The sequence below is a fragment of the Cryptotermes secundus genome, unplaced genomic scaffold (genome assembly GCF_002891405.2).
Source record: "Cryptotermes secundus unplaced genomic scaffold, Csec_1.0 scaffold995, whole genome shotgun sequence".
In the NCBI taxonomy this organism is placed as follows: Eukaryota; Metazoa; Arthropoda; class Insecta; order Blattodea; family Kalotermitidae; genus Cryptotermes; species Cryptotermes secundus.
The window spans coordinates 351,534-378,142 of NW_019720725.1; the positions used below are offsets into that span (position 1 = coordinate 351,534).

Sequence of the window (26,609 nt, forward strand, 5' to 3'; positions counted from 1 at the left end):
TGTGGCTTTGAGTAATATTAAATTTAATTGAGTAGAGCTATTGGTCAAGTGTCCCATTCTAAGTTAGATTCACAATAACAGTGTTATTACAAGTTTTCAGTAGACTTTTATTGTCATGCTATAAGCATAAAGTAATGATAGAAATTACTTTTGCTCTTAACTTAAAGCATGTAACAGTATGGCTTGCCCAAGCTTCATTGATCAGTTCATCATTTCCTTTTATGTTTCAGATTTTCCGACTCTATAATTAATGCATTTTTGTTTCTAGTTATGTATTTTTTATTTAAGGAATATATGTATAGTTTATTTCTTAATTCTATAATTTTTCCATGGTGTGCAAATGAAACATGTAAGTGGACATAACTTGATGCATTCTTGCTTCAAAGGCCATCTACGATATGTTGGGTGCCTGCTCATCCAACCGGCCGGCAGACTCAGCTGAAGAGCGAGCTAAAAACATCTTTGCCAAAATGGACGAGAACAACGATGGTCAGTTGACCCAGGAAGAATTCCTCAAGGGTTGTCTTCAAGATGAGGAACTCTCCAAAATGCTTGCTCCATAATGAGTGAAAATCAAAGCTCCAAAATACATGAGACAGTCTCATCATATACATGTCTTCTCATTTTATGATATTAATATTAAAAATATGAGATTCTGTTGTTGATAGAACGTTGCAAACGCTGTGTCCAGTGGGTGGTGGAGTAACCAGAACGTTGTGTGCCATATCTGATGAGAAGGAAGCGCTGTATTAAAACACCATGTTATAGGCTATATAACCCACATTCCATAATTAAATCAAATCGTCAAATACAACAGAATGTGTTATAACACTTTTATCTTATTGAAGCAGTCAGGTTGGAGTCAGATAACCTTCAACATTCCAGTTTGTGATATTCAATCTTGACCATGTGAATGTTTAAAATGCAGGTGTAACTGCTTCTTCATTTAGTTTGCTTATAAATATGATTTGTCAGTGTCTGGATTCTCATTACACATTGCGCTTTGTTCAGAATATATGTGTGTGTGGAGTATTTGCACATATTTGTAAAATATCTGAATGTGCTGTACAGCAGTTTAGCTGAAACTTCGCCCCTGAGCAGTCTGTTTTTGAGAAATAAGAATGAATGAGATAAAGTGGTTCCTAATGTTGCACTCAGTATGTATTTAACAAATGTAATACTCTCGCCATCTTCTTGTTTGTACTTAAGTGCTAATTACAGCATGGATTCATGCCTCAGCTGAAGAATTACTGTCCTGTCTGCGTTTGCACACTTTTCTTTTGTATGAGATATGGCAAATCTCATGTTATGTTGTTTTGGAATATCAGTGATCAAAATTATTGATTCCAGAACAATTTGCTCACAACAACAGTGGCTGCCATATGCTTTTAGGTGGAGGTATTCTGAAGAAAGAAATGTAAGCTAGCCTGTAACACCAAGCTGAATGATGTAGAATGTATATCATGCTAAAAAAGATGTGTGTAATACTTTCAAACAGTGGTTTGAAGTTGATGTGTGGCTTCATGTGGCCAGAATTTGTTACGGGTCATGCACTTGCCCCTTATTTTTCTTCTTGTTTTGAAATAAATTGGCCTCTTAGGATATCATGATGGCTAAGCTTCCTTGTACTGTGTGCCCTGTTCAGGCCTCAACATTCGTGTGATATGTGGGTCGCAAAAATCTGTGTGGTTAGCCTAAGCAGTCAGTGGGATATTGCAAGTACTTCCACAAGAGGAATATTAAATTTCTGGGTAATGAGGTCCAGTTCAGGTTGGTCTTTTATTCTCATTAACGAAAATTTTACATTTAAGAGCACAGTCTTCTGGGTTGTAATGCTATATGGTTCAGAGAGAGACTAGTTCCTTGCTTTGCTTACTTTTGACCCTGAAGATGGACGTGATATATTCCTCTGAAATGACTTAGTCTCTCCAAAATACATAGTGTTACAATCCAGAAGATTGTACTTTTCATAATCGCCAATGTGAAAACCACAAATCCAAATTTGACTTTACTTGAAATTTTATTTATATAAATTCTTTGTCACTAGCTGTTAGAACAAATTTGCTGACAGACCTATGTATGGCAGTTCATCACTTAGAAGGAACAAAGCTAAAAGAAAGTAGGTATTCAAAAGACTGGCACCTATAACTTTCATATTTACAGTCTTGATAGTGTAGTATGTAATTACATGTATTTTGCTAACCTTGTTCTAGGTCTTCTTTGAGTGACATATCACTATTATGTAGTGTGCTCACTGTGGAGCACTTCGTGTCATAGAGCTCCTTAAGTAGTTGATGACTGACAACAAAACTGCATATGACATTTTTAAACTTTTCTAATGTTTTATCATGAATCTGTCGGATCACTCTCATATCACATTGTATCTCTGACTTCCCCAGCTTTGCATGCAAACATTATTGTAGCGTAGTGGTAAGCAAAGTTTCCACATTTTGCATAATGCACAAGATATCCACTAATTGTAACCTACACATTTGTAACTGAATGGAAGTAGGTGCAGCCCAACTATGGAAAACTGCAACTTTGTGGTTTTCTGGGAAAAAAAAATTAATGTATTGGCTCCTTTCTTCACAGGGTAAGTGCCCATAGGGTATTATGATCAGTGCAGTATGAAAGAAATATATGTTTGAAAAAACATTATAGTTAAAATTGCTAAGTATGATGGATTCTTCAGTAACTATAATAAATTTCACTTGATGCTTGCACAATCAAAACATGTTTGCAATAATTTTTCTATATTATGTTAGTATTCAAACATGACCACATCAGGGGAAAATGTGCCAGTGGACATCTTGTTTTTCATGAAGTTTCCACTTCATTAAAAGAAAACATTACACAACATTATACTATTTTGTCATTAAATAAATCTGATTCATATAAAGTTGTGATGAAAACACATTTGGGTATATTTTAAATAACACAGGATCATAAGAAAAAATTAAATCCCCCCCCCCACTACTACACACACTAGAAACATTGTCTGTGTGACATTTTTAGTACATTAGTGTGCATTGATCTAGTTTTATCTAAAGGTTATTAAGTATCCCAAGAAAACATTTTATGTTCTCTTGAATTAACATTTTTAAAGCTGTTAAGAGTACTTGCCTTTGCTTCAGGTACCATTGAGCTGTCAAGTTAAAAGTAAATTTTATTAAATTCTTCATTTTTATCCAATAATTCATTTATAGAATGATCAAGTTACCACTTTCTTCTGGAATTGGGTAATTTACATAATGACAGTAAGCTCTCTGCAATTAAACTTTAAAAGTGTAATTTTAACGATTTCACTAGTACTGTTCATATGTCTTACATAATCTGTTTTGTGGACATCCTGCCAGTCTCCATTTTTCTGCACATAAGTTAATAAGGGCAATTGTTTTCTGCCATTTTTCCCAGTTCAAGAGAATATGTAAATATTTTTTAGTCCTGAATGCTATAATTTCGTTTCTATCGACGACATGCTCCAGTGAAGACTGTCTGCAAGTAAATGTAGGCAACGTGTAACTTATTTCCATTGTATATTGCATAAGATTCCTGTGATTTATCTAGGGGAGAGAATGAAGCCTGGTTTTTCAGAATTATGTTTGGGTTATGAAATGTCAATATAATTATATACTTGATCCCAGTCAGGCTTCAGTTCTTATGGTAAAGTCCCCAAGAAGCTGCCTTGTTTGGAGTGAACTGCTTAACTCTACAACTTTTCCATTTTAAATATAAGTTAATCATGAAACTGAAAATGCTGGTTCAAAGGCATACTTCACCTGTCAGGTGGGAGAATGTTTTAGTGTTGCACCTCCTTTGTTTGAAATTGTAATCCATCTTTTTGCAGATGTCTGTCATGCAATGTCGATGTTCACTCAGACTCTTATGTACCACTAACTCTCTGGCCTCTGATGGTTATGAAGTCAATTAATTAATATTAATCCATCCTTATGAAAGGATTTATAAATTCTGATGTATAATCTGGTTACTCTTCTATTCTGATTGTGAGTAAAGAGTATTTTAACTTTAGATAGGAATGACTCACCAGATGTGTACTACATGGTTCCAATAATAAAATGATTACTTTCTCTTAGTCGTGTAACATACAGGAGTATGTTAATTCAGTACTGTCATTCTATTCTGTTTTCTGAGTATTGTAGTTTCGCTTCCAAGTAACTTTATCCTGGTTTAAAAACATCACACATTTATTGCACTGTACAAACTGTTGTTCAGATAAGAATCTTTTTTATTTACTTAACCAACCTTGATGATAGAACCTTTATTTGGAATAAAATGCCAATATATATTTCCAGTTATATAAGTTTAGTGTATAACTCATATTCCTTGCCACATATCCAGTCTGAAACAATAATCAGGTATTACTTATAGCTGAAATATTCAAGTTATATCATCTCCAACTTATGAGTTGTATAACTGGATGAATCCGCTGCTATGGAGGATCATAGTACATGTTATCCTACCGTGATGCATGTTTGCCATAGGTAACTCAGTCAGTTTAAGGGCACTGTATAACAAGCACAGGGTTAAGAGCCTAATCCCCAGCTTTATCACATTTCTTTATACAACCAAACAAAAATATTTTTGAAGAAAGCCGTCTACTGGGATGTGGCGCCATGCAGAAATTGTGTTACCCGACGTTTCGGAGGAACGTCGGTTAACGCAATTTCTACACAGCACCACATCCCAGAAGACAGCTTTCTTCAGTCTGTTGCACCTGCTCTGCTGGTTTGCTCGCAGGTTTCTTCTTGTGTTCTACCCTGAAGATGGAGGCAATACGTTCCTCCGAAACGTCGGTTAACACAATTCTACACGGCACCACATCCCAGAAGATGACTTTTTTCATAGTCACCACCGTGAAAACCTCAAATCTTACAAAAATATGTTTCATTACTCAATAGAAGCAGAAGGTTATGTATTTTAATTCAGCCTGCGTAAAACTTAGAGGTATCACAGCAAGTAAAAGTGATAAAAACATCTCGGTCAAGGAGCATTATTGGATTGGCACAGAAGTTCAGCTTTTCAGAGACTGTCCGTCCATCATGAGGGAATAATGTAATTGTTCCTGATGGATATGGGACATGTGTCTGAAACATTGGACTTTTCTTGTGATTCCACCCAGCTGCTCACCTCAGGAGTTTTGTCACTGAATTTGGGTATATTTGTGTAGTCAGAAAACAATGTGAATTATTTTTATATTGTGTCATTATAATGCTGTATCTAATCTTTATGTTCATGAAATTGCTTTGTGTAGGTATAGCATTGTATCCCAGTTTTGAATATAGTTTTGGAAAAACAAGTAGTCATTATTTTGTAATTTTTCTTTACATCAATCAGGTCTGTTTGATGTCAGTTTGAATGCCATTATTGTTTGCACAAAATATTGAACATATAATATGTTATGCTGATTTAATTTGTGAGGAACCGTTATTTATCACATAATGTCGTAACGCACATGATAGTATTGTTCAGGGATATCAAACTTACTGCAGAAAGGAGATTGCTTCACAGCGTTAACCACATATACTGGACATGATTGACACTGTCCATGGAATGTTTCTAATATGATAAATAGAGGTAAACAGTGTACAACATTGCTGTGATTTTGAATTTTTGTTCTCCTATAATTACGTCTCACTATATTTATCACTAATAAAAGTTGTCACTTCGAACGTTCCCATGAGCAGAACCATCATTGACCAGTGTTTAAAAAAATGGTAGCATTATGAGTTAGAAGTTTGTGATCTCTGCTGCATAACGTGCAAAACTCAATATTTTCACATCAGTGGGAACTGAAGAAACACACAGTAATGACATTTTTATTTTACCAGTATTACGTACATTGCTGTTGCCTTCAGATGAGATGGTTCCACTTACTGCTAAGATTACGGTCTTCAGGGATCTGGTGCATAGGTACTAATGTTTTGGAAGGACCTGTTGCATGCATCTGGAATATAGCAAAGATGGAGGCAACAGATTCCTCCAGAACATTAGTACCAACATACCAAACCAGAAGGCATTACATCCCAGAAGACTGTATTGACTGTTAGAGAACTGTGTATCACTTAACACTGTTCTTCTAGGGATACAAAGTATCAGGTTTATCAACACCTTTTGCCATTAGAAACTTTTATAAAAGTAATTTCATTATGAACAACAGTTTTTTCAACAATTTTTAACGTACTATAAATAATATCATAGGGATGAGAGAGCTGGCTGTCAGTCATGTGTATCACTTAACACTGTTCTTCTAGGGATACAAAGTATCAGGTTTATCAACACCTTTTGCCGTTAGAAACTTTTATAAAAGTAATTTCATTATGAACAACAGTTTTTTCAACAATTTTTAACGTACTATAAATAATATCATAGGGATGAGAGAGCTGGCTGTCAGTCATGTGTATCACTTAACACTGTTCTTCTAGGGATACAAAGTATCAGGTTTATCAACACCTTTTGCCGTTAGAAACTTTTATAAAAGTAATTTCATTATGAACAACAGTTTTTTCAACAATTTTTAACGTACTATAAATAATATCATAGGGATGAGAGAGCTGGCTGTCAGTCATGTGTATCACTTAACACTGTTCTTCTAGGGATACAAAGTATCAGGTTTATCAACACCTTTTGCCGTTAGAAACTTTTATAAAAGTAATTTCATTATGAACAACAGTTTTTTCAACAATTTTTAACGTACTATAAATAATATCATAGGGATGAGAGAGCTGGCTGTCAGTCATGTGTATCACTTAACACTGTTCTTCTAGGGATACAAAGTATCAGGTTTATCAACACCTTTTGCCGTTAGAAACTTTTATAAAAGTAATTTCATTATGAACAACAGTTTTTTCAACAATTTTTAACGTACTATAAATAATATCATAGGGATGAGAGAGCTGGCTGTCAGTCATGTGTATCACTTAACACTGTTCTTCTAGGGATACAAAGTATCAGGTTTATCAACACCTTTTGCCGTTAGAAACTTTTATAAAAGTAATTTCATTATGAACAACAGTTTTTTCAACAATTTTTAACGTACTATAAATAATATCATAGGGATGAGAGAGCTGGCTGTCAGTCATGTTTACATTCAATGAAACAGCTTACTTCTGCATAGTTAAAAATGAGATGCTTTACAGACATTGAGTCGTATATGTCACTCTTCCTTCATGAGGGGCCAGACAAGTTTTTGCTGTATATGCAATATGTAAAGTTGTGGGACCCATATTGGTGGATATTACATAGGCTTAAGCTTCCTGTAGCAGGAACGCAATTGTATTCTGTGCCATATTATTTCAATTTTTAAGTTCCCTCCCCCCCACATGTGACATTGAGTCAATCATTGCAATTGACTCTGCCTCCATCCTCAGGTTAAAAGCCTACTCTCTTGGACCCAATTGATAGAGCTAGTCCCTGTCTCTGGACACCAGAACCAACACAAAGCAGCAAGGTATGGAGGCAAGGAGATTGAGTCAACTGTCATAAATATTTATACTCTGCATGTGTAAGTCACAGATTTTCAAGATCATATCAAGGAAAATATCTCAGTCTCAGTTTGAACATTGATGTTTCAGTCTTGAACTTGAGAATTATCATGTCACTGCATTTGCGTTGCACAGTAGCATGCAGACTTCCCACTACATCATAATCATAATGGCTGACAATGACAAAATCAACAGTGTAAAAGGTTGTGGCCCTAAAATTTAATTTTGTAATACCATCAGTTAAGAAAATTTTTCATTGAAAAGGGGTCTAATATCAGTAGGGATAAGTAAATACACTTTAATGCACTGTGAAATAGTGGCTAGTGTTAGCCATGATTCTAGTGAAAACTTTGGTCTGTTACAGAAAATTCTTGTTCCCTTCTCAGTTCTCAGAATTTTTTCCCAGATTCTCATCTTGAGAAGAGAAAATTTTGTTTCATTTATAATAATGCTTTAAGTATCCATTCTGAAGAGAGGAANAGTTTTCCATATTTTTCTTCCCTCTGCTTGTCAATCACTTTAGTTTTGTTAATACTGATTCTTTCACTTATGTAAAATGTTGCATTTCTACAGTTTTTCTTTTTATATGATTTGAGGCTTTTATGGTGACTGAATGTGATGAAATCTTAGGTCATCAGTCAGATTACTGAGATTTTAAGTCATCCCTAATAATGGACATGGATGGTCTGGGAAACTTTGGGCTTCTTGAAATTACTGATACTGATTGGAAGTTAACATTAACAGAAGTCATTAAAATTAATGGAATTCAGCTGGCTAAAGTGTCTTCATAATATTAGTTGAAATGGTAATTCAGCCAAACAGATATGTTAAGGCTAATGTCTTGATGAGAATATATTTCTTGTGGCATGTTTAGAATGAAAAGTTGCAAAAATGCACCTATTGGCTTTGTCATGTGCCTGTCATTCTGTCCATCAGTATGCAGTAATTTGACAACTGCTAAATGGGTTTTCATGAAATCTGATATTTGGAAATTTCAGTACAATTAGTAGATATATTTCAGTCTTGGTTAATATTGAAGAATAGTAATGAATGCTGTGCATGGAGACCTACATATGTTTGTGCACCTGTCTTGAGCCTAATTTACCGAATATTTATGGGAGTGAAAAACGTGTTAAAAATTGTAGAGAAAACTGAAACACATTTTATGTTCCATATACATTTTCTGTAAGTCTTATTTTTTCAAGACAATTAAATGAATGTAAGGAAACTTGCCAGAATTTTATGTGGTGTATACATTTCCTAACTTGTTTATACCTTTTAGGGCATTTTTAACCAGTGAATATTGAAGAGTGGTTGGTACATCAGATGGTGTAAAGCATAATTTACATGTTAACTTCCATGATATCAAATTTAAGATCTTTTTAAACTTTACTTCAGTTGAAATTGATAATTTTTTACCATGGTTAAAGTTCAAATAACAGAAAGTCACAGAGATGACAGTACATTCCATTCAACCTGATTACTTGATGTAACTTGTAGTATTGACATCAAAGAATTTAAGATGCCATGATAAATGTAAATTAATTCATCTCTTCTCCCTGATCATGTACTCATTTTGTGCTGAGAACAATATTTCATGTAATTGCTTTCCTCTGGATTTATTTTAGGTGTGTGGTTATTAACAGGTTTTATTATTCAGATAAATAAGATTGTCTTGAATTGAGATGGAAGAAGGCTGTTTATGCACTTTTATATTTTTGTACTTTTTCTGCACATATTGTAAAATATATATACTATCTAAATCAAACTGTATGAAACATATTTCATTATATAACCTTTACTATGTTTAGTTTGCATATTGGAAAAGAACTATGTATATTACTGTGTATTGTGCTATTTGCAATGTGCGTAAATTGTGAATTAATTATTATTTCACACTGCAAAGTTTGTTTAATTTGCTGTAACAGAATCATATAGTTCCATGGATGTTACATGTACTTTAGACTGGAAGTGGATGCAGATAATTGTCATTAATTTTTTATGATTTCTGCTGCAGTATATATGTAAGGCAATAAAACCTTCTGGTCAGGGGGGCAGGTTCTCCATGTATCATTCTGAGGAAAATGGAATTCTCATAACATTCTCTAATATATATATCAGAACAAGTCATATTCAGATTAGTGCACACTGCAGAAGTGTGTTAAACATTGGAGAATTTTGATACACAATTTTTGTACATGTATATGAGCGGTGATATCTCTCCCCATAATGGGAATTTATCATTTCCCACGGAAAGTTGTTTCATGCCATGCTATCCAAGGGTCTTAACAAACATTTTCCACGTTTTTCATGTAAATTAGTTAAATGTTAGTGAAGTATCATTTTATCAGTCCGTTTGTACTGCCCCTGTAGTCATATTTGGCAAGAACTGAGGGCAGTGTGAGGTACAGCAGTAGAGCTGCTGGAGTGTGAGCTGACCACTCACCTCCCTCAAGTTCCAAGGTTAAGAATGGTGGAGCTGTACCTGCACCTTGCCATTCATCTTCATGGCATGGTAAAAGCTATCCCTGTAACAGGCCGTGGAGGCCCATAAGGTTTTGGGATGTTGAGGCTCCCACATTTTCTAGACAGTTGGCTCACAGATGGCTGTGAGGTTGTCAGCCTTACACACTGGCCACCCTTTACTCCCACGAAATTCCTGGTACTCATTTCTGTTAGAGGCTGAGTCGGCTCAGGGTCATAGTGCGGCTGGAATGATTAGGTCAGTTGTAAAAAATCCACCTCATCAGGAACCAAGCCCATGACCTTCCAGCTTGTAGCATAGTGCCTCAACCAACTACGCTAACACGGGCCCCCTTCATGACATAGTGCAAGGAACACCTTTGTCTTTGAAGTTGGCTGGACTGCTTACCAGTAGCTTGATAGTGCATTCATTTTGTGCAGTGCAACCTGTTATTTCGATTTCTGTCAGAAACACAATAAATTGTGAATCATATTGTAACCATTTTTTGTATGTATCCATGAATTGAATGTAATATTATATGGAACCAGATGATTCTGACTCTTATGTAATTATCCTGAAAGTTGGACATAATCATCATTATTATTATTGTATTATTGTTGTTATTATATACAGCAGCTGTGGTGTGTTTTTGTTTTATCTGGTTCAGAAATGTTGAATGGCAAAAACCTCTGAATTTTGCAAATAATCTTGTAAACATAATATCAGAATTTATTGAAAATGAAGCATTTACTTGCCAAGATTTTGATTTTTAAATCTGTCTATAGGATCCTGCTATATATGCCTTCATAAGTGAAAATAATTGGGCCAGTTCGGTAACGTGGATTTTTTGTAGCTTCTTGCCAGGGTAGAATTGATGAACGTTCACTGAGCATTGGTTCTTTACAATTGAATTCACTAGTTATCGTGTATTTCACCATTTATTTACTTACTGTTTATTTAATTACACTCTGATTAATGTAAGATCATATAGCATCGTGATCTTACTGTGAATGTAACCTGTTTTCATTCTTATTTTAGGTGCAATTGGTGAAACAAGGACCTTTGTGTACATCTCTAGGTTGTAGTTAAAGAAATGGGTAAACAAAACAGCAAATTGAAACCAGAAGTTTTGGAAGATCTCAGACAAAACACAGAATTTTCAGGTAATGATTCGGTTATGTACTGGTCAGTTCTGAAAGGGTCTGACAATGGTGTATTGCACTTAGGTTTAGTGGGTTTCTGAGCTTTGCTTTCAGAAACTGGATATTTAGGTGACAACGCGTGGACTAACCTCATTTGGGGCTGTTAGAAGGAGATGTTATCAGTTATTGAAACCCAAGTGACAGAGTCTATCTTCTTCTTGTGGGGCCAACAGACTGTGAATAGGTGCCTGTCCATCTACTCAGCTGAGGATGGAAACATCCAGTTTCTGAAATATTGTGTTCTGTTTGGATTACTGGATGATAGATACAGCCAGAAATCCCTTAAGCCTAAATATATGTACTTGTGTAGTGTTTCATTGTATTCACCACTTCCTTCCTCATCATCCTCACAAGCTAAAAAAAAAGTTAAACTGTCCCTGAGCTTAACTAATTAAGCACTACACCATGAAGACATATGTGGGAGCAGATATATAGATCCACATTTTCTTGACCTCTGCACCAATTGGAGGTGAGTGGTCAGCTTGATGTCCCGGCCACTTTACCCCTGGTGAAAGAGCCCCTGGTCCCAATTGGATAGGAGGCTTTGTGGGCCCCAGAGCCAGTCTAGAGAAAGTGGAGATGAGAATATTCTTGACCCTACTAGGGCTTGGAACTCCAACCCATAGCCAGTCGCTATACCGACTGCACTGTCCCAGCTCCCCATCACCATAGGCTGTTACATAAAAGAGGTGAAGAAAGGAAGGAGGATGAAGGTGTACAGAAATAAGACACCTCAAAATAAATTTTCACTGTTACTCTTTAGTCGGGAGCCAGGGTAGCTGAGTGAACATAGTAACTATGCTGTAGGGGGCCAAAGATTTCTCTCTTTTCCACAGAGTCCAAACTGGCTGTGGGGTCTGCCATCTGTTCAGTGTGTTCTGGGAGTGAACCAGCTGACAGTTAAAGCTGACCTTTCACCTTGATCTAGTGTCAAGCTTAAGAATGCATGACACTATCCCCCCACAAAAAAAAAAACACGTCTTCATGGCATGGTATTTAATTAAACCCAAAGAGAACCTGGCAGTTACCATATCTGTTCAGTTGGAAGTTTATTGTCTGTTTCACTTTACTTGTCCTGTTCTTTTCTTTTAAATAGTTTACATAATCTATGATTGCTCTAACTTCTTTAACTTTGTTTTAGATGCTGAGATACAGGAATGGTATAAAGGTTTTCTGAAAGACTGTCCCAGTGGTCACTTGAGTGTAGAAGAGTTCAAGAAAATATATGGTAACTTCTTTCCATATGGTGACGCTTCAAAAGTAAGTTCTGCTGGAGAATGAAGTTCACTGGTAAACTGCATGTAAATAGATCATAGTTAATGCTCATTAATTATTTTTCACATCACATTATTAGTGAAAATCTAGGAAACTTAAAAGTAATTAATCTTTTAAGATTATCATCATTCGAGATGTGATATGATGTAGTCTGGTAGATAGGTACCAACAATTAAAGAAACCTGTTGCCTCCATCTTCAAGGCACTCCTGCAGTGAGACAGCAGATCACCACACCACAGTGAGATCCTCACATCACATACAATTCAGAATGCTAGTGTATGTCACTATTAACCCAGTTCTTTCCAGATATTACATTTTCAATCAGATTTGACTATGTTGGGTTTGAAGTCCTCATGGTTATTGTTATGAAGACTGCCGTCTGCTGGGATGTGACTGCATGTAGACCAGCAGAAATTTGCTGATGTTTTAGAGGCAACAGGTTTGTAAAGACCAGAGGCTGTTACCTAGCAACAAAGCTACATGTCACAGTATAACCTAAATACAAGGTGATTTCCTCAGAGGAGGCCTAGAATTAACAGTTGTAAATCTCACAGTAATTTAAAGATTGAAATTGTTTAAATATCTCAGCAGTGATGGAGATAATTGTGTTACAGAAGATGCTGAAGTTGGTTTCCCTCTGCCTGGAGAGACAGGATAACTTTACACTGAATGTTCACACATGTTATAGCCAGCCTAATTGGGAATTGCAGCAGTTTTTATCTATGTTTCCAGGCAGAAGGAAACAAATTTCAACATCACCAATGGCCTAATGATCTACATATCTACCAACATATGTATTACCCGACTTCTATTTCCATGAGTAAATTTCTAACTTGGGCCATCCCCTTACTAAATCAGGTTGCATATGAAGAGGGCAATCTTCATTAACCATTGCCGCAACATCCTCAGATCCTGCACTCTCTATGTAAGATTGGTGACATTCTTTAAAACATTAATTGCATCCTGTTACTAGAAAATTATTATTTAAATCCTGCACTCTTAAGTTACTCAGGCAGTCTTATACAGTATGATCATGTATTCTTTATGATTTTCTGAGCAAAGTTACAGAAATGTTCTCATTAACTGTCTGATGAAATTGTGTGTGTCAGTTTGCAGAACATGTCTTCAGAACATTTGATGCAAACGGTGACGGTACAATTGATTTCCGAGAATTCTTATGTGCCCTTTCGGTTACATCGAGGGGGAAGTTAGAACAGAAGCTGAAATGGGCTTTCAGCATGTATGATTTGGATGGCAACGGGTACATCTCACGACAGGAGATGCTGGAAATTGTTACAGTGAGTTATAAATACAGTTCCATTGTGGTCTGATATGTCTTGCAGGCATTATACTTGTTCTTCTGTGTTTACATGCGTGTTGAGAGGTGCACGAGCATCGATGGCTGTGTGCACAGGATAACAGTCAGGGTAGATCACTGTTTATAAAATTACTTAAAATCAGGCATGTATGACACTGTAAAGTGGTCTGACAGTTGGTAAGAATCTTGGCAGAAACAGCAATAAATATTGTATGAACAAATTTCAGTAAAAATCTGAAAACAACAAACATGTAATTGCTGAAACTGGAGGTAAAAGGAAAACAGTTTAATAAAGTTGTCAACCCCTGTACAATGAAGGAATGCTGAGACATATTCATGAATTTGCTGTTTATGACTTTACTTTTTTGTCAGCAAGCACCAAGAGATATATTATCACAAGTTTTCTTATAGAGGTTTATCTGTAATGCTGTTTTTGCTCAACACTGTTTCAAAACTACTGTATTCTGTGAATATGGAATAATTTCTGACCTCTGTTATATTATGTGATGAATTAAAAAGTAAACGTAATTGTCATAAGAGAGAATACAAACACACACGTTTGTGTATCTGCACATGCTTGCGTGTATTCATAAAGAGCCGATCCCCTTATTTTTCACTCTTTTAGGCCATCTACAAAATGGTTGGCTCGGTGATGAAGATGCCTGAAGACGAATCGACACCTGAAAAGAGAACGGACAAGATATTCCGTCAGATGGACAAGAACAATGATGGGAAACTGTCTCTGGAAGAGTTCATTGAAGGAGCTAAGAGTGACCCGTCCATCGTACGGCTGCTGCAGTGTGACCCACAAGCACAGTGAACTGACTCCAGAAATGGTTTAAACTGACATAGTGCTGGCTGGCTCAGCCATGTGGTCAGGTGACCACTGCATTCTTCATGGGGATCCGGTGCAAGAACTATAAACTTAGACCATGTTTAACGAGATGGTGCATGTGGAAAGTGCATTGCTGGGTCCATCCTCCTGTATGGAAACAACAATACTCTTTCTCGCTGAAGGGTTTCGGCTAGTTGTGTGGGAGTCCCTGCTTTAGGAAGTAATGGGGGCTTCAGGGAACCTGCAATCTTTATATTTAATTTAATGAGAGGAACAGTATTGGTGTGACACACTGTGCTGTACTGGCGTGACTCCCTATCGTGTGTATGAGGATGAATGCTAGTAAGAATGTGATCTTCAGCTGTTTTTTATTCTGTTTTGCCAAGGGTTTCGTCCCCACAGTTAACAAGTTCCAACACACAACTGCAATTTGCTGGTTAATAAAATTAAGCCTGAATGGATAAAGTGAATTTCTTTCTCTGTTTTACCTTCATATTGTATGGAATGTGTGCCAGCATGAAACACTCAGTTTCCTGCATCTGTCACATGAAGATGGATTGCATTACATCTTTTAGGCTGATTAGGAAGGAAGAATACTTTTATAGACACCCTCTATAAAAAAAAATTTAAATGATGTCATTTCCCTCAGTAACCCCTTCCGTGGTATTCTTGGAACTTCTCATGACTCACTCTCTGTTCCTAATTGGTTTATCCCAGAAATCTTTATGGCACATTGGACTACACTTTTTGTTATATCATGATGTCTTTCTGGGCTTTATGACAATTTTGTATGTAGTTTTTATGTTTCTTAGAAGTTGGCAGCAGCATATGGAATCATTTGCCATGGCTTTCTGGATGCAATAACAATGTATGTTGTGTGTCAGGGAACAGTGATTGAATGTAAGTCAGCACTGAAGGGCTTAAGCTCATGGTAACACATGAAGTGACCAGAAAACAAAATATTAGTTAAATTGGTTGGGTTACATTTGCTCATTCTGCAACAATGAAAGTATATCGTAAACATAAATAAGCAGTAGTTCTAATCTGAATGCAGAACATACTCGATATTTATAAAATTATCCCACAGTAAAGGAATATAGTAATCGAATGTATGACTGATACATAATGATTATGTTTCTGAATTTGTTCCACTTTGGAACAACCTGAAAACTATGTACAGTGCATATGATGCCTCATTCCCTTCACCAAGTGTTGATAGCTGGTATCAGTGCATCTGCACAGAGACGTTTCTTCTTGTTGAGAAGTCCTGTGTGTGGTCGTCACTCTCCTTCTCAGGAATGTTTTGCAGAATGTTTGATCCAAATGTATGTACTTGTTGGTTGAAACATTTTGGAAATTTAATGATGGTGTTGTGTGAAATAATGTACATTTATTTTGATGGAATTGCTAGGCAATAATTCTTGTATGACTTGCAATCTTGCCCTTTTCGTTCTTGTACTGAACCCCACCCACATGAGTTAGAACTTTTTCCCAGGTTGTGTGCTGCCCAGACTGGGGTACTTCCTTACCCTCCTGTGGCATTACTTTCAAACAATTTCATTGTGTCTTCTATCAGAGTATGCTCACTTGTCACACAGAGGTCTAGTACACAGTTACATGATTCCACCCGTCAGTTTTCTAAGGCACAAATATTTGGCAATCCCTAGAAAAGTGTCAGCACTACAGACCCCCTATCAGTTGTAAATTTTGTATGCAAACAGGATGTCATACGCTGTATTTACATTCAGTCTTACACTTGTTCAGTTGTGTAGGGCCCAGTGTATGGAGGTCATCAACAGTTTGGTTTGCTTAAACTTTTGGAATGCAGAACTTTTTAGACAGCTTGATCCTAATAGCACTTTCCAAGGACTCAACTGTAAAATATGGACCAAGACCCTCTTTAAAGCTGTGATGGACAGCAGAAATTTTTTAATAAGAATTGATTGTTTTGTCTTTACAAGCTGTTTTTTCTGACTGTTGTGAATTTTATGTGTGTTTCTGTGTCCTTCATTTAATTATATTCCTATGTGCTGTGTGACCATTTTTCAGTTGATGATGCTTCCCTGTGGCATTGAAATGATTATTCCATGTTAATATTTACCATTTCCAGCTAGTGGCGATGCCATCAGTTTGAGAAGCAGTAGGTACAAGTCGGTGATGTTCTTTCTCTTATAATAAGACACTTGGCAGTTTTGTTGCTCGGACTAAACCAACATCTCATTGTGGTAAGCAATAATGAATACTGTTTAATTCAATACATAAATGGTTCATATAATCAAGAAGACATGAACCACAATGAAGACAGTTTCATGTAAGTAGTTTTAAGGAGTTAAGCTGTGTTGTTTGTGACAGTTTCCATATGACATATTCAGTTCAAAGAAAGTCTGAGGTTTCTAAACATGCACTTGACCATCCTGTGTTTATATTACTGAGACCCAAACATTGAAGTTATGGTCTTCTGGGGTGGAGACACATACCAGCTTTCTTCCAAAACACTGGTACCTGTGAACCATGTCATATCCCAGCAGACTGTAGTCTTGATGTTCACTGCCGTGTGAAACTCAGGTCTCACGCGAGAAGCAAGTACTTCGGTTTTCAGGCACCTGAGTTTCTTCAGTCATGAAATGCGAGTTTAAAGGATGATATCGAATTACTTGCTTGAAAATAATTTGGTGTAGTTTGAGACAAGCAGAATCATCCCTTACCAGTCACCTCTGCCAGAATTTGCACACAGTGGGAGAAAGTCCTGTGTGCCCACCATCACCAACTAAGGGAAGTCAGCATGGACAAGAAAGTGATGAACTTAATATATTACATAGTAAAAACATATAACATAATGGACAGAAATGATGTACAAGGCCTAATTTGACAATGAATGATTATAATCTAGTCCATAGACTATAGTATTTTTTTTAATCAGCAATATCTTTGCCATTTCTTCAATTTAATATAAAGGAAGTAATGAAATGGTGCCAGGAGCCACCTGTGTATTGATGGTGGTTCTTCAGTTAATTACATAATTTGAAAAGTTAATTCTATTGCAAGTTGGAGCAATTAATATAAAATTCAAACAGTTTGGTTAATAAACAGTACACCACAGATATTGGGTGAATAAGTTTTATGTTTGGTTTATGTTCCCAGTAAAAGTGTTTGCCTTGAACTGTGAAGATTCTGCATACTAACAGATGTACAGTGTGATACATACACAGACATTCCAAATTCAGGAGTAGCAAAGGACTGGAGTTAATGTCACAGCTGAAAATTAATGTTCTCTATAAATGGCAGGGTTTCTTATTCACTGCTTTGTGACTTAGGGTGTGATGTTTATTGATCACTGTTTGTGCATATAAAAGCACAAAGTAAGAGCACATTTATACATTTTCCCGCGTAAGCGTTGTTGTACGTTACCATGTTCTTCTCTCGGAATTTTCTCCTAATAATTAATGTAATCTTTTGGCAGACGTGGACTTTGTAATGCCTCATTGGTGTTTCCTCCATTGAAGTGTTTACTTCAAAAACTTGAACCAGTTCATGAACCGTCATTGTTTTGTGGATTTTATCATACGTTTTTATGTATAACAGTCCTGAAGCTTTGAAATATCATTATTTGTAAAATTACCTTCATTGAATTAAAGTGTTACGAGAAAAATGCATGTACGTTACTTCCATAATAAAATCTTACTGTTAAATCAATACCATTATAAACAGAGATTGAATATAATCTTCAATAAAATCATGCAGTTTGACAAGTTATGGGTGTTTCTTCCTTAATGGATACTGGTTACTCTCTTATGGTACTTGCATAAGGTAATATATAATGCAGCAAAATATTTCTTGTCTTCAACTCTAGTTATCAAGGCTTACAGCACTATTCTATTTTAAATGGAGTTTGTAAGCTCTGCCTTTGATTGATTGCAAGTAAAGATTCTGTCCTCTCACAGCTGTGAGTGTGAAGTTTACTGTCTTTTCTCTGATGTGATGCCACATAGTTCGGTGGATACAGAGAATTGTCAACTGCATGTGTGCCGAATTTCATAAGTGTGGAGTTTCCTTTTCTTAGAAGGAAGGCATCTGAATTTCATGAAATTAATGCTGCAGAGATAGGGCTTACAACTTCCTCTTGAACCTATTCAACTGGACATAGTTCTTGAAGCTGGTAAGTGCACAGAATTGGACAGATCACCACTGAAACAGCCCGTAAATGAACAGGTAGAGGCAGAGGAACACTTCTGCCCTGTCTGCCGCAGTGTGAGCTGATGATGCTTGCAATTCACACACTGAGGAACGAGAGTTCAGAAGCTTGAGAATGTCAACGTGGCGGTCATGCAGACTTGGGAGGTGGGAACAATACTGGTGCCACTTGCTGTAGAATTTAAGAATTTGTGTATGGTATTAGATCTTGGGAGAATATGCCACTTTTTGTCATGGTACATTTATTATAGAATTTTACACATCATGACAACTGCACAGAATCTGCATCGATGGTGTGAAACTTCGAAGTTGTATCCAATAGATTTGGTTTAGTTTGGACCTTGTACTGAATCCTGGACATAATACTGTTACTATAAAATATAATACAAACTTGTATGCTGCCATTTTTCTCACTTATATTGGGTCTGCAAGCTCATCGAATGTAATTGGAAACTGAATGGGTCTGGTGTTCATTGGTACCAAATGACTTGAAGGAAATAAAGGAGTGAGACTGTTTGGAAAACTCCAGTACAACTAAAATATTGCTAGAACGAATACATGCCTACTTGAAAGTACTGCAATGGTTGTAGACCATGGCAGGCTGCAGATTTTCACCTGTTACATTTTTCATTTAAAGACCAGAGGAGATTTGTCATTGTGTTGCAACAAAATGGCAGATATGGTGGGCTGGATGTGACATTAATTTATTAATGACCATGTGACATGCAGAGAAGGAGGGGGGGGGTGTATGTAAAATAGATATTGGGGAAAAGAACTAGATTGAACTGGCTCCAAGCACATTCAAATGCTATTATTGGTGTAGAAAATTTAGGTTGTCTTTCCAAAAATTAGGTTCACTGTTGCTTGGCCCATTAGACTGTAGTTAAATCTGTGATCATAAATACAGAGATAATATAATATAGCAAAGTCCAGTGGATGCTTTTATAGTAGTTTATTTCTGCTGTCTCTCATGATGACACTTTCTTAAGTTGAATGTGGCATTATACAGTCCTGCCCGAAGAAGTGTTCTTTCACTCATTGACTGAGCTAGACACATGGGCACAGCCAGGATAATTTGGGGGGGGGGGCAGTCAGAAAAGTTGCGTATGAACTTAAGCTCAAGCCATTAAAAAAAATATTTTGCATGATCGCTCTTACAGTATTTAGTATACAAAAATATATTAAAAAGACAAGTTTTAATTTTTGGTATTAATACTTGTTATGTTTATTCATTTTCAAATTTTTATTTGTTTAATCCAGGGGGACAGATGACTTGTTTGCCCCCTCTTGCTGCTACCCATGGCTGGAAGTTCAGGACTGAATGGTGATTATATAACTGCATGCATTTACACAAGAACTGAAACTAAAAATTGGTCAGTTTCAGTGAACAACAGATTTTAGGACTGGTATGTTATGATTCATAATGGCTACTAAAATATGTAATACAGACTCTGTACAATCTTTGATATTCAGAACCATCATGTTCAAAAACATATGCCGAATTAATAAACAAACAGCAAATATGAGCGAATACAAATATAACATTATTTAAAATAACAAGTATATATATGCATCCTTTATTTCACATTGTTATTAAGTAATATTCTAATATGGTTCATTTCATAGAAACTGGGTCATTTCAAATATTAACTAATGAAGTACTGAATTTTGGCAGTGACAAGTGGCTTAAGGACAGTATACAATCTTACAACATAATGGAAATCAGTACTTTTCTATATTTGCAGTTATGTGCTGTTATGTACCAGGATGATTTCATAGGACAATGAAAATTTGAAATAAAATACAACCGATGTGAGAAACGACATATTCATTGCATAGTTCTGGAGGTTTCAAACATGTTACCTAATGTTCTATTGCAGAACACAACGTTTACTTTTATTTTAGATGTTATGTTAGGTAACTTCCTGTAATACCTAGTAATCAAGTAGGAAAAATGTGTAAGATATTTTGTCTTTTAAGGGATACAACATTATGTTCACTAACCAACATTTAATTCACATACCATCCCATGCATCTGGAACCAAATAGCCAGTTAACATGAAAACACATCTGTTGATCTTGGCTTCAGATGTGTTCAATAGCCAAGGGCTGGATATCGCTTAACTAGATAGTCCCTGTTGTGGAGACGATAAAAGCTGTTGCTGGCCCGGATGGAGTTCAGAAGTTCAATGTCCCTATGTCTGCTTTGGAAAGCTGCTGATTTGGTGTCCTTAGTGTACGTGCGAAGGACACGCTCAGCCCAAGTCTGAGCCCGTGGGATGTCCCTGTTGAGACCCTTTGTCTTTCTGTCCAGATAGTCAATGACGTCATTGTAATAGTTGTGGCGGTAGTCATATATATAGTTATACTGTAGGTGTGTCGGGCGGTTCCAGTGTCTGTACAGGATTGTACGGTTGGGATCACGTGACTTGGAGACCTGTGATGCGGACAGGACTTCTTCAGGGACAGCCTCTGTTGGTGGTGCTTCCTCTGCAGCCGGCTCGTCCGCCATTGCCACTGAAAGTAGTACACAGGATGAGGATAACACATTCATTTCATCAAGCTTTCCTTTTTGGCATATATGTAGTGCAACCTACTGACAGTGTCGTTACGCTATAAAGAAATAGTAATATAAGTACAGTGGTAGCAGCAGTAGTAGTGTGGCGGTGAAAATGAAATAGTATTATGATTGCAATAGACATGCTTGCTTTGCAGTTATTGCTGCTGTTGGTATTATCATCATCATCATCACCAATGTGTTGTATTGGCTGTAATAGCCCACTTGTTGGCGAGGTCACTCTAATAAATTAGTTATCATTATTATTATCATCATTATTGTCATTATCTACACTGCTGTGACTGTTGGCTCAGCACATAAATAATAAATAACTGAATTATTATTATTATTATTATTATTATTATTTCCATTTACAGCTTTTATTTCATTGTGGTTTCTTCCAGTGATCCTGTAATAGGCTTTACAGCTGCTGTCAAGCTATTTAATAAATGAAATGAACCAAATATCATTATTTTTATTTTCTAAAGAAAATATGGTGGCCCCCATGCTGACAGCCATTCCAATAGAACAGTTAGCGCGCTGTGTACCGCTGTATGCATTCCAGTGCCTATGGGAGAGTTTCCAAGCACGCTGTTGATTCATTTTTAATAGCGGATTTTTTATGTATTATAAAATGTGCTGGTATCGTGTAACGTTGTGTATCACCAGAAAGAACATTATTAGTAGTAGTATTATTAATAAAATATGAGTTAAATTTCTGTGTTTAATCTGTGATTATATTGATATCATTTTGTACTGATGATATGTTGATACACCTTTAACTCGTTCTGTTTGTTGAGGAATGTTATAAATTATGTTACCCTTGAAAACTTGTTAACGGAAGATACTGGTTTCCTGAGTGTTACAGCCCAGAATACAGTAAAAAACTATTCCTGTAACAGGCCATGGAGGACTATAAGGTTGTGAGACGTCGAGGCTCCCACATTTTCTAGACAATCGGCCCAAAGATGACGATGAGGTTGTCAGTCTTACACGCCAGCCTCCCTTTACCCCCCACCCCGGGCCCATAGTGCGGCTGGAAGGATTATGTCAGTACTCTCATCGGGAGTCGAACCCGCGACCTTCCGGCTTGTAGCATAGTGCCTCAACCAACTACTCTACCGCGTGCCCCCTTCAGTATGTATAAGTACTTCAGTAAAATTATAATCGTTACTTTCGTCCGTTCTGTTTAGTGTTGCGAAATGTGTCTTTATCCCTACAGGTACGGCAAATTCTTCGTCTTCCCAGTAAGTTGTATGGTCTAACCACCAGTGAACAGGCGCACTCAGCAGGAGCCTATATTTACGATGTGTACATGAAATAATTGTAGTTGACTATACGAGGTTGTCAGCAGCTGCACTAAACAGCGTCGAATGGTAGGTTGATTGATGTATGATAAATTAAAACGGATTTAGAATGAAACGGTCTTCGCCTAATGTACGTACTATCCTGGTATTCGCCTAGAGGGACTGAGTAAAATCAGGAATACTTGAGCCTAAATAGTTTGTGTCCCGGTCAAGATCCGAAGATCATTCTTAGATAGTAATGGTAATGGTAATGACCACATTACAGAGTGTCCTGTGCGTGAGCCATGGCCGCAGCACTTCGTGTATCCCCATGAAATATTGTGCCGGGCGTCTGAACATTATTGGACTGACTTGATTTGGTTCGCACCTGTGTGCTGGGACTCCTACTTTTCGTTTCAGAATATATCATCGAACTTCTGCCTTCTGGGACCGATCCGCCCTCCTTGACCCTCCATCCCCACCAGTTTTCTCCTGGGTCGACTTACTTTTCTACACTGAAAATGGATCGGCGTGTTTATCCGGTCTTACAGCATAGTTTCTCAAAGTTTTTTTTTCCAACTCTGCACAATGAAGAAGGCGCTAGGCACACCGTCCATTTTAAAGGAGACATTTTGCAATTAAAACCAGTAAAGAGATTATGTTTAATATTTAAATTCTAATCATCGTGTAATTTTTAGAAATAATGTTGATCACGGATTTTGACAATTCTTTTTTATTACTCGTTTATTCTCACTACTTTTTTACTTTTCCCTAAATTCCCGGGGCATACCTGCGGACCCTTTGTGGCACACAGGTTGCAAATCGCTGCTCTAGACTGATAATAGCGAAGTGTTCTATTCGAATACCGGCCACAACATTCGGTATTCCAACTGAAGTATTTCCTGGTGTTTCTTAGCCCCTCCAGGCAAATTCCGTTATCGTACATTGTGAAATCTACAGCCATTTCCTTCCAAACCCCCTGCAATTCATCACATCCTACCGCTCGTTGCTAAATGGTCTACATATATCAACAGTGTCATGAAATGAACACACATGCACGGAAGTAAGTATCGTCACTTCCCAGAAAACAGTAAAATTCACTGTCACCGAGACTTATTATGTTTTCTGTGAGGTACGAACTGAATTTCTTCTGACATTTAGTTGCACGGCATGCTTCGAAGGGTCAATATTGCTTGTGCGCTGCAGCAACTGTCGCCTCTTAAGACACTGAACGTTTCACTGTGTCAGTAACGCGCCGCCTTACCTCTTCCTGCCGCACAAGGATACTGACTGAGGCTTACAGCAAGGAAGTCTTACACATCACACTCACCTACGGCCCCTCTGTTACAGCTGTGAGCTCTGTCCTGTGCGATTAGCAACTGCAAGCTGGGATGGGCTCGGCAGCAGCTCAGCCCACCCCCCACCCCACGAATTTTCATTCCCCGCACTTTTCTGTTTTTGTTTTCACATCCGTCTACTCTCTGCTTTCATCCTGTCCTGGGATATCGTCTGCCTAATTTTTCACGTCCAGCCCGAGACATTTGAAGGTTGCGCCGGGTGTGATATGAGGTTAATCTTGAAGCAATTTGCTCTATTTCTGGCCTCTAGCCTGACACAGCCTAATCATGGCATACGTCACACTTGAAGATGAGAAAGGGCGAAACTTCAGGGATTTATCTCGAGTCGAGAAGTGTTTTATAGTTGTCACTACACAGGGAAGCATTTCTAAATCATCTGCAATTTGTCGCTGCTTAATTAAACTCTAAAATTCTTTAACTTTTCCTTGTGTATTGATTTAAATAAAGCTTGTATATAGAATTGTTTCAGTTGTTTTGACTTTAACAGAGGCAGAATCTTGCTAAAGTAACATTTCCAATCGGCAGACCATGTATAGGACTCAAAATTTCACACTGCAGTGTATATGAGGCATTGTCCATTAGCTGACACTGAACATCTACCAGTGGGTAAACAGATCTGCTTCTTGTTAAGGAAGTCCCAGGATTCACATCTCGGCTCGGATACCAGCTATTCTCACTGATGTTTGTCATGGTTCTCCTTAGTTACTCCACGCATCTCAGACGAGGTCAAGACCGAGTCATTCCAATTCACCGTTCATTAACCATCGCGCCATTCGACTCTACGCGTGGGCCGGATAGTCTTGGCTCCTGATAGCAAAGTTAAATAAACGACAAATAAATATTATACTTGGCTCACCCTGGACATGTCCTCGTGACAGACCGTCTGTCCACGTCCATTCGATGTTTCTCATGTTTTGTCTTAAAATTTCTTGTTTTGACTAGTGGACATTGAGGTGTTTGAATTTCCACAACCGTGAAGATTACTGTCGTCTTTGATGTGACGCCGTATGATCTGGTAGACCGTTATCAACCTTTCAGATGAACCTCTGCCTTCATCTTCATGATCCTCAGAAACGACAATAATGGTCTACATCAGTGGTCCGCAACCTTTTTCTACTCGCGGCACACCATGAAGTATCCATGACTCAACACGGCACACCAAAATGTTATTCCCCTCAAAAACGCATGATATCAGACAATTAATATAAATACGTAACGTGATCAACTTAACTATAATATTATTATATCGTTATTTTATTATCATTAAACAAAAATCGACTCGTGCATTTATTAACAATTAATGAACTTTAATTCACTGTAGAGTGTAGAAAATACACTTCTATTACTATCAAAGTAAATACAGTAATTCTACTCATACCTTCAATGTGATACTTGCGCCTGCGTAGCTGCACACAGACGACTGATTCGTGGTGGAATCGTTGACAAGGCAAGTCTCATTTCTTCGTCGATGGATTTGAGCCGCTCCCTCTTTGATGTCTTAATTTCAGTTAACGTCGAGAAGCCCAGTTCACACAAATATGTAGTTGAAAATGGCAATAACACATTAACTGCCATCTCGGAGATAGCCGGGTATCCACTCCTTATTGCCAACCAAAACATATCCAAAGGCACTTCGAGAAGTTTTAGTTTCAATGTTCTGTCTGCTTTTAAATCTGCGAGTTCCTCTTGTATATTAATCGGAAGATGTTCTGAATTCGAAACGAATGGATCACGAACCCAGTCGAAATCTTGTATACTCTCTCCAAAATACTTATTGAATTTCTGCTGCAGCATTTCTAAATGTTCTTCAATTGCATCCATCACCATTTTATTGCCGTCAGCAAGTGGCCATACAGTCGGGGACATCTCAAACGACCCATCTGTAATTCTCTAACTAGCAACCAAAATTTGCGACTACTTCAGAGCACAGCTGTGATAGAACTGAAACAATTGTAAAACGCGGGATCTCTACTCTTCAAACGGAAGAAGTGACACTATACCGACTTATTTTTTAAATATTTATAATTTTAAATGAAGTCCAACAATCGGTGGGTGCATCGTTACAGGAAGAAAGTCATGGAGTTGAAGAAGCTCTAACTTCTAACAAACAGGGGCAAATGCCGAAACAGCGCTATAAAAGACAGAAAAACTCGTGCTAATCTCTGCAGTTTTAGGGAAAAGCACGTACACAGAACATGCGGCAAGCATATCAAAGAAGCTGCGTAGATGCGAGGAAAATAAAAATAAATCAATAATGAAAACTATGATATAACAACAACTGTGAGTAAATAATTTACGTTTAATGTCTTAGAATACAACATTTCTATACATAAAAAATCACGGCATGTAATAAAGAATAAACAAGCATCATTTTATTTAATCAGTGCAGTGGCAGAGAATAAAATACAAGCTTATGAAACACGGTAACTTGGATAAAATGAAACGAATAAAATTCGACAATTAATTTCTTACAATTGGTAAAAGTTCTCGTCACACCTTTCACCTTGTGACGGCACGCCATGTGCCGCGGCACACCGGTTGCGGAACACTGGTCTACAAGACCATACGGCGTCACTTGCCAGAAGACAGTACATCACAACCGCTGTTTTCTGGGTTATGA

The 26,609-nt window shown here is 37.2% G+C and overlaps 3 protein-coding genes across 6 annotated transcripts in view; 2 read left to right on the forward strand and 1 right to left on the reverse strand.

The window, feature by feature from the left end:
* LOC111872571 (neuronal calcium sensor 2) overlaps positions 1–1,880 on the forward strand; it is a 73,729-nt gene extending 71,849 nt beyond the window's left edge. For all 3 annotated transcript variants that reach the window (XM_023866620.2, XM_023866629.2, XM_023866639.2), the window contains exon 5: positions 387–1,880. In XM_023866620.2, the coding sequence (XP_023722388.2) occupies positions 387–563 (177 nt within the window). In that variant the 3' untranslated portion in view covers positions 564–1,880. The remainder of the gene's footprint in view (positions 1–386) is intronic.
* The window catches only part of LOC111872583 (neurocalcin homolog), a 251,497-nt gene extending 233,147 nt beyond the window's left edge, over positions 1–18,350 (forward strand). For both annotated transcript variants that reach the window (XM_023866657.2, XM_023866651.2), the window contains exons 2-5: positions 11,005–11,129; positions 12,310–12,428; positions 13,554–13,742; positions 14,388–18,350. In XM_023866657.2, the coding sequence (XP_023722425.1) occupies positions 11,060–11,129; positions 12,310–12,428; positions 13,554–13,742; positions 14,388–14,582 (573 nt within the window). In that variant the 5' untranslated portion in view covers positions 11,005–11,059 and the 3' untranslated portion in view covers positions 14,583–18,350. The remainder of the gene's footprint in view (positions 1–11,004; positions 11,130–12,309; positions 12,429–13,553; positions 13,743–14,387) is intronic.
* A 1,888-nt stretch (positions 18,351–20,238) lies between these two features.
* On the reverse strand, positions 20,239–24,085 carry LOC111872597 (flightin). Its single transcript, XM_023866667.2, has 2 exons — positions 23,962–24,085; positions 20,239–21,305 (listed from the first exon to the last, which is right to left on the reverse strand). The coding sequence occupies exons 1-2, from the start codon at positions 24,068–24,070 to the stop codon at positions 20,884–20,886; spliced, it is 531 nt and encodes a 176-aa protein (XP_023722435.1). The 5' UTR covers positions 24,071–24,085; the 3' UTR covers positions 20,239–20,883.
* Positions 24,086–26,609: the final 2,524 nt, after the last annotated feature.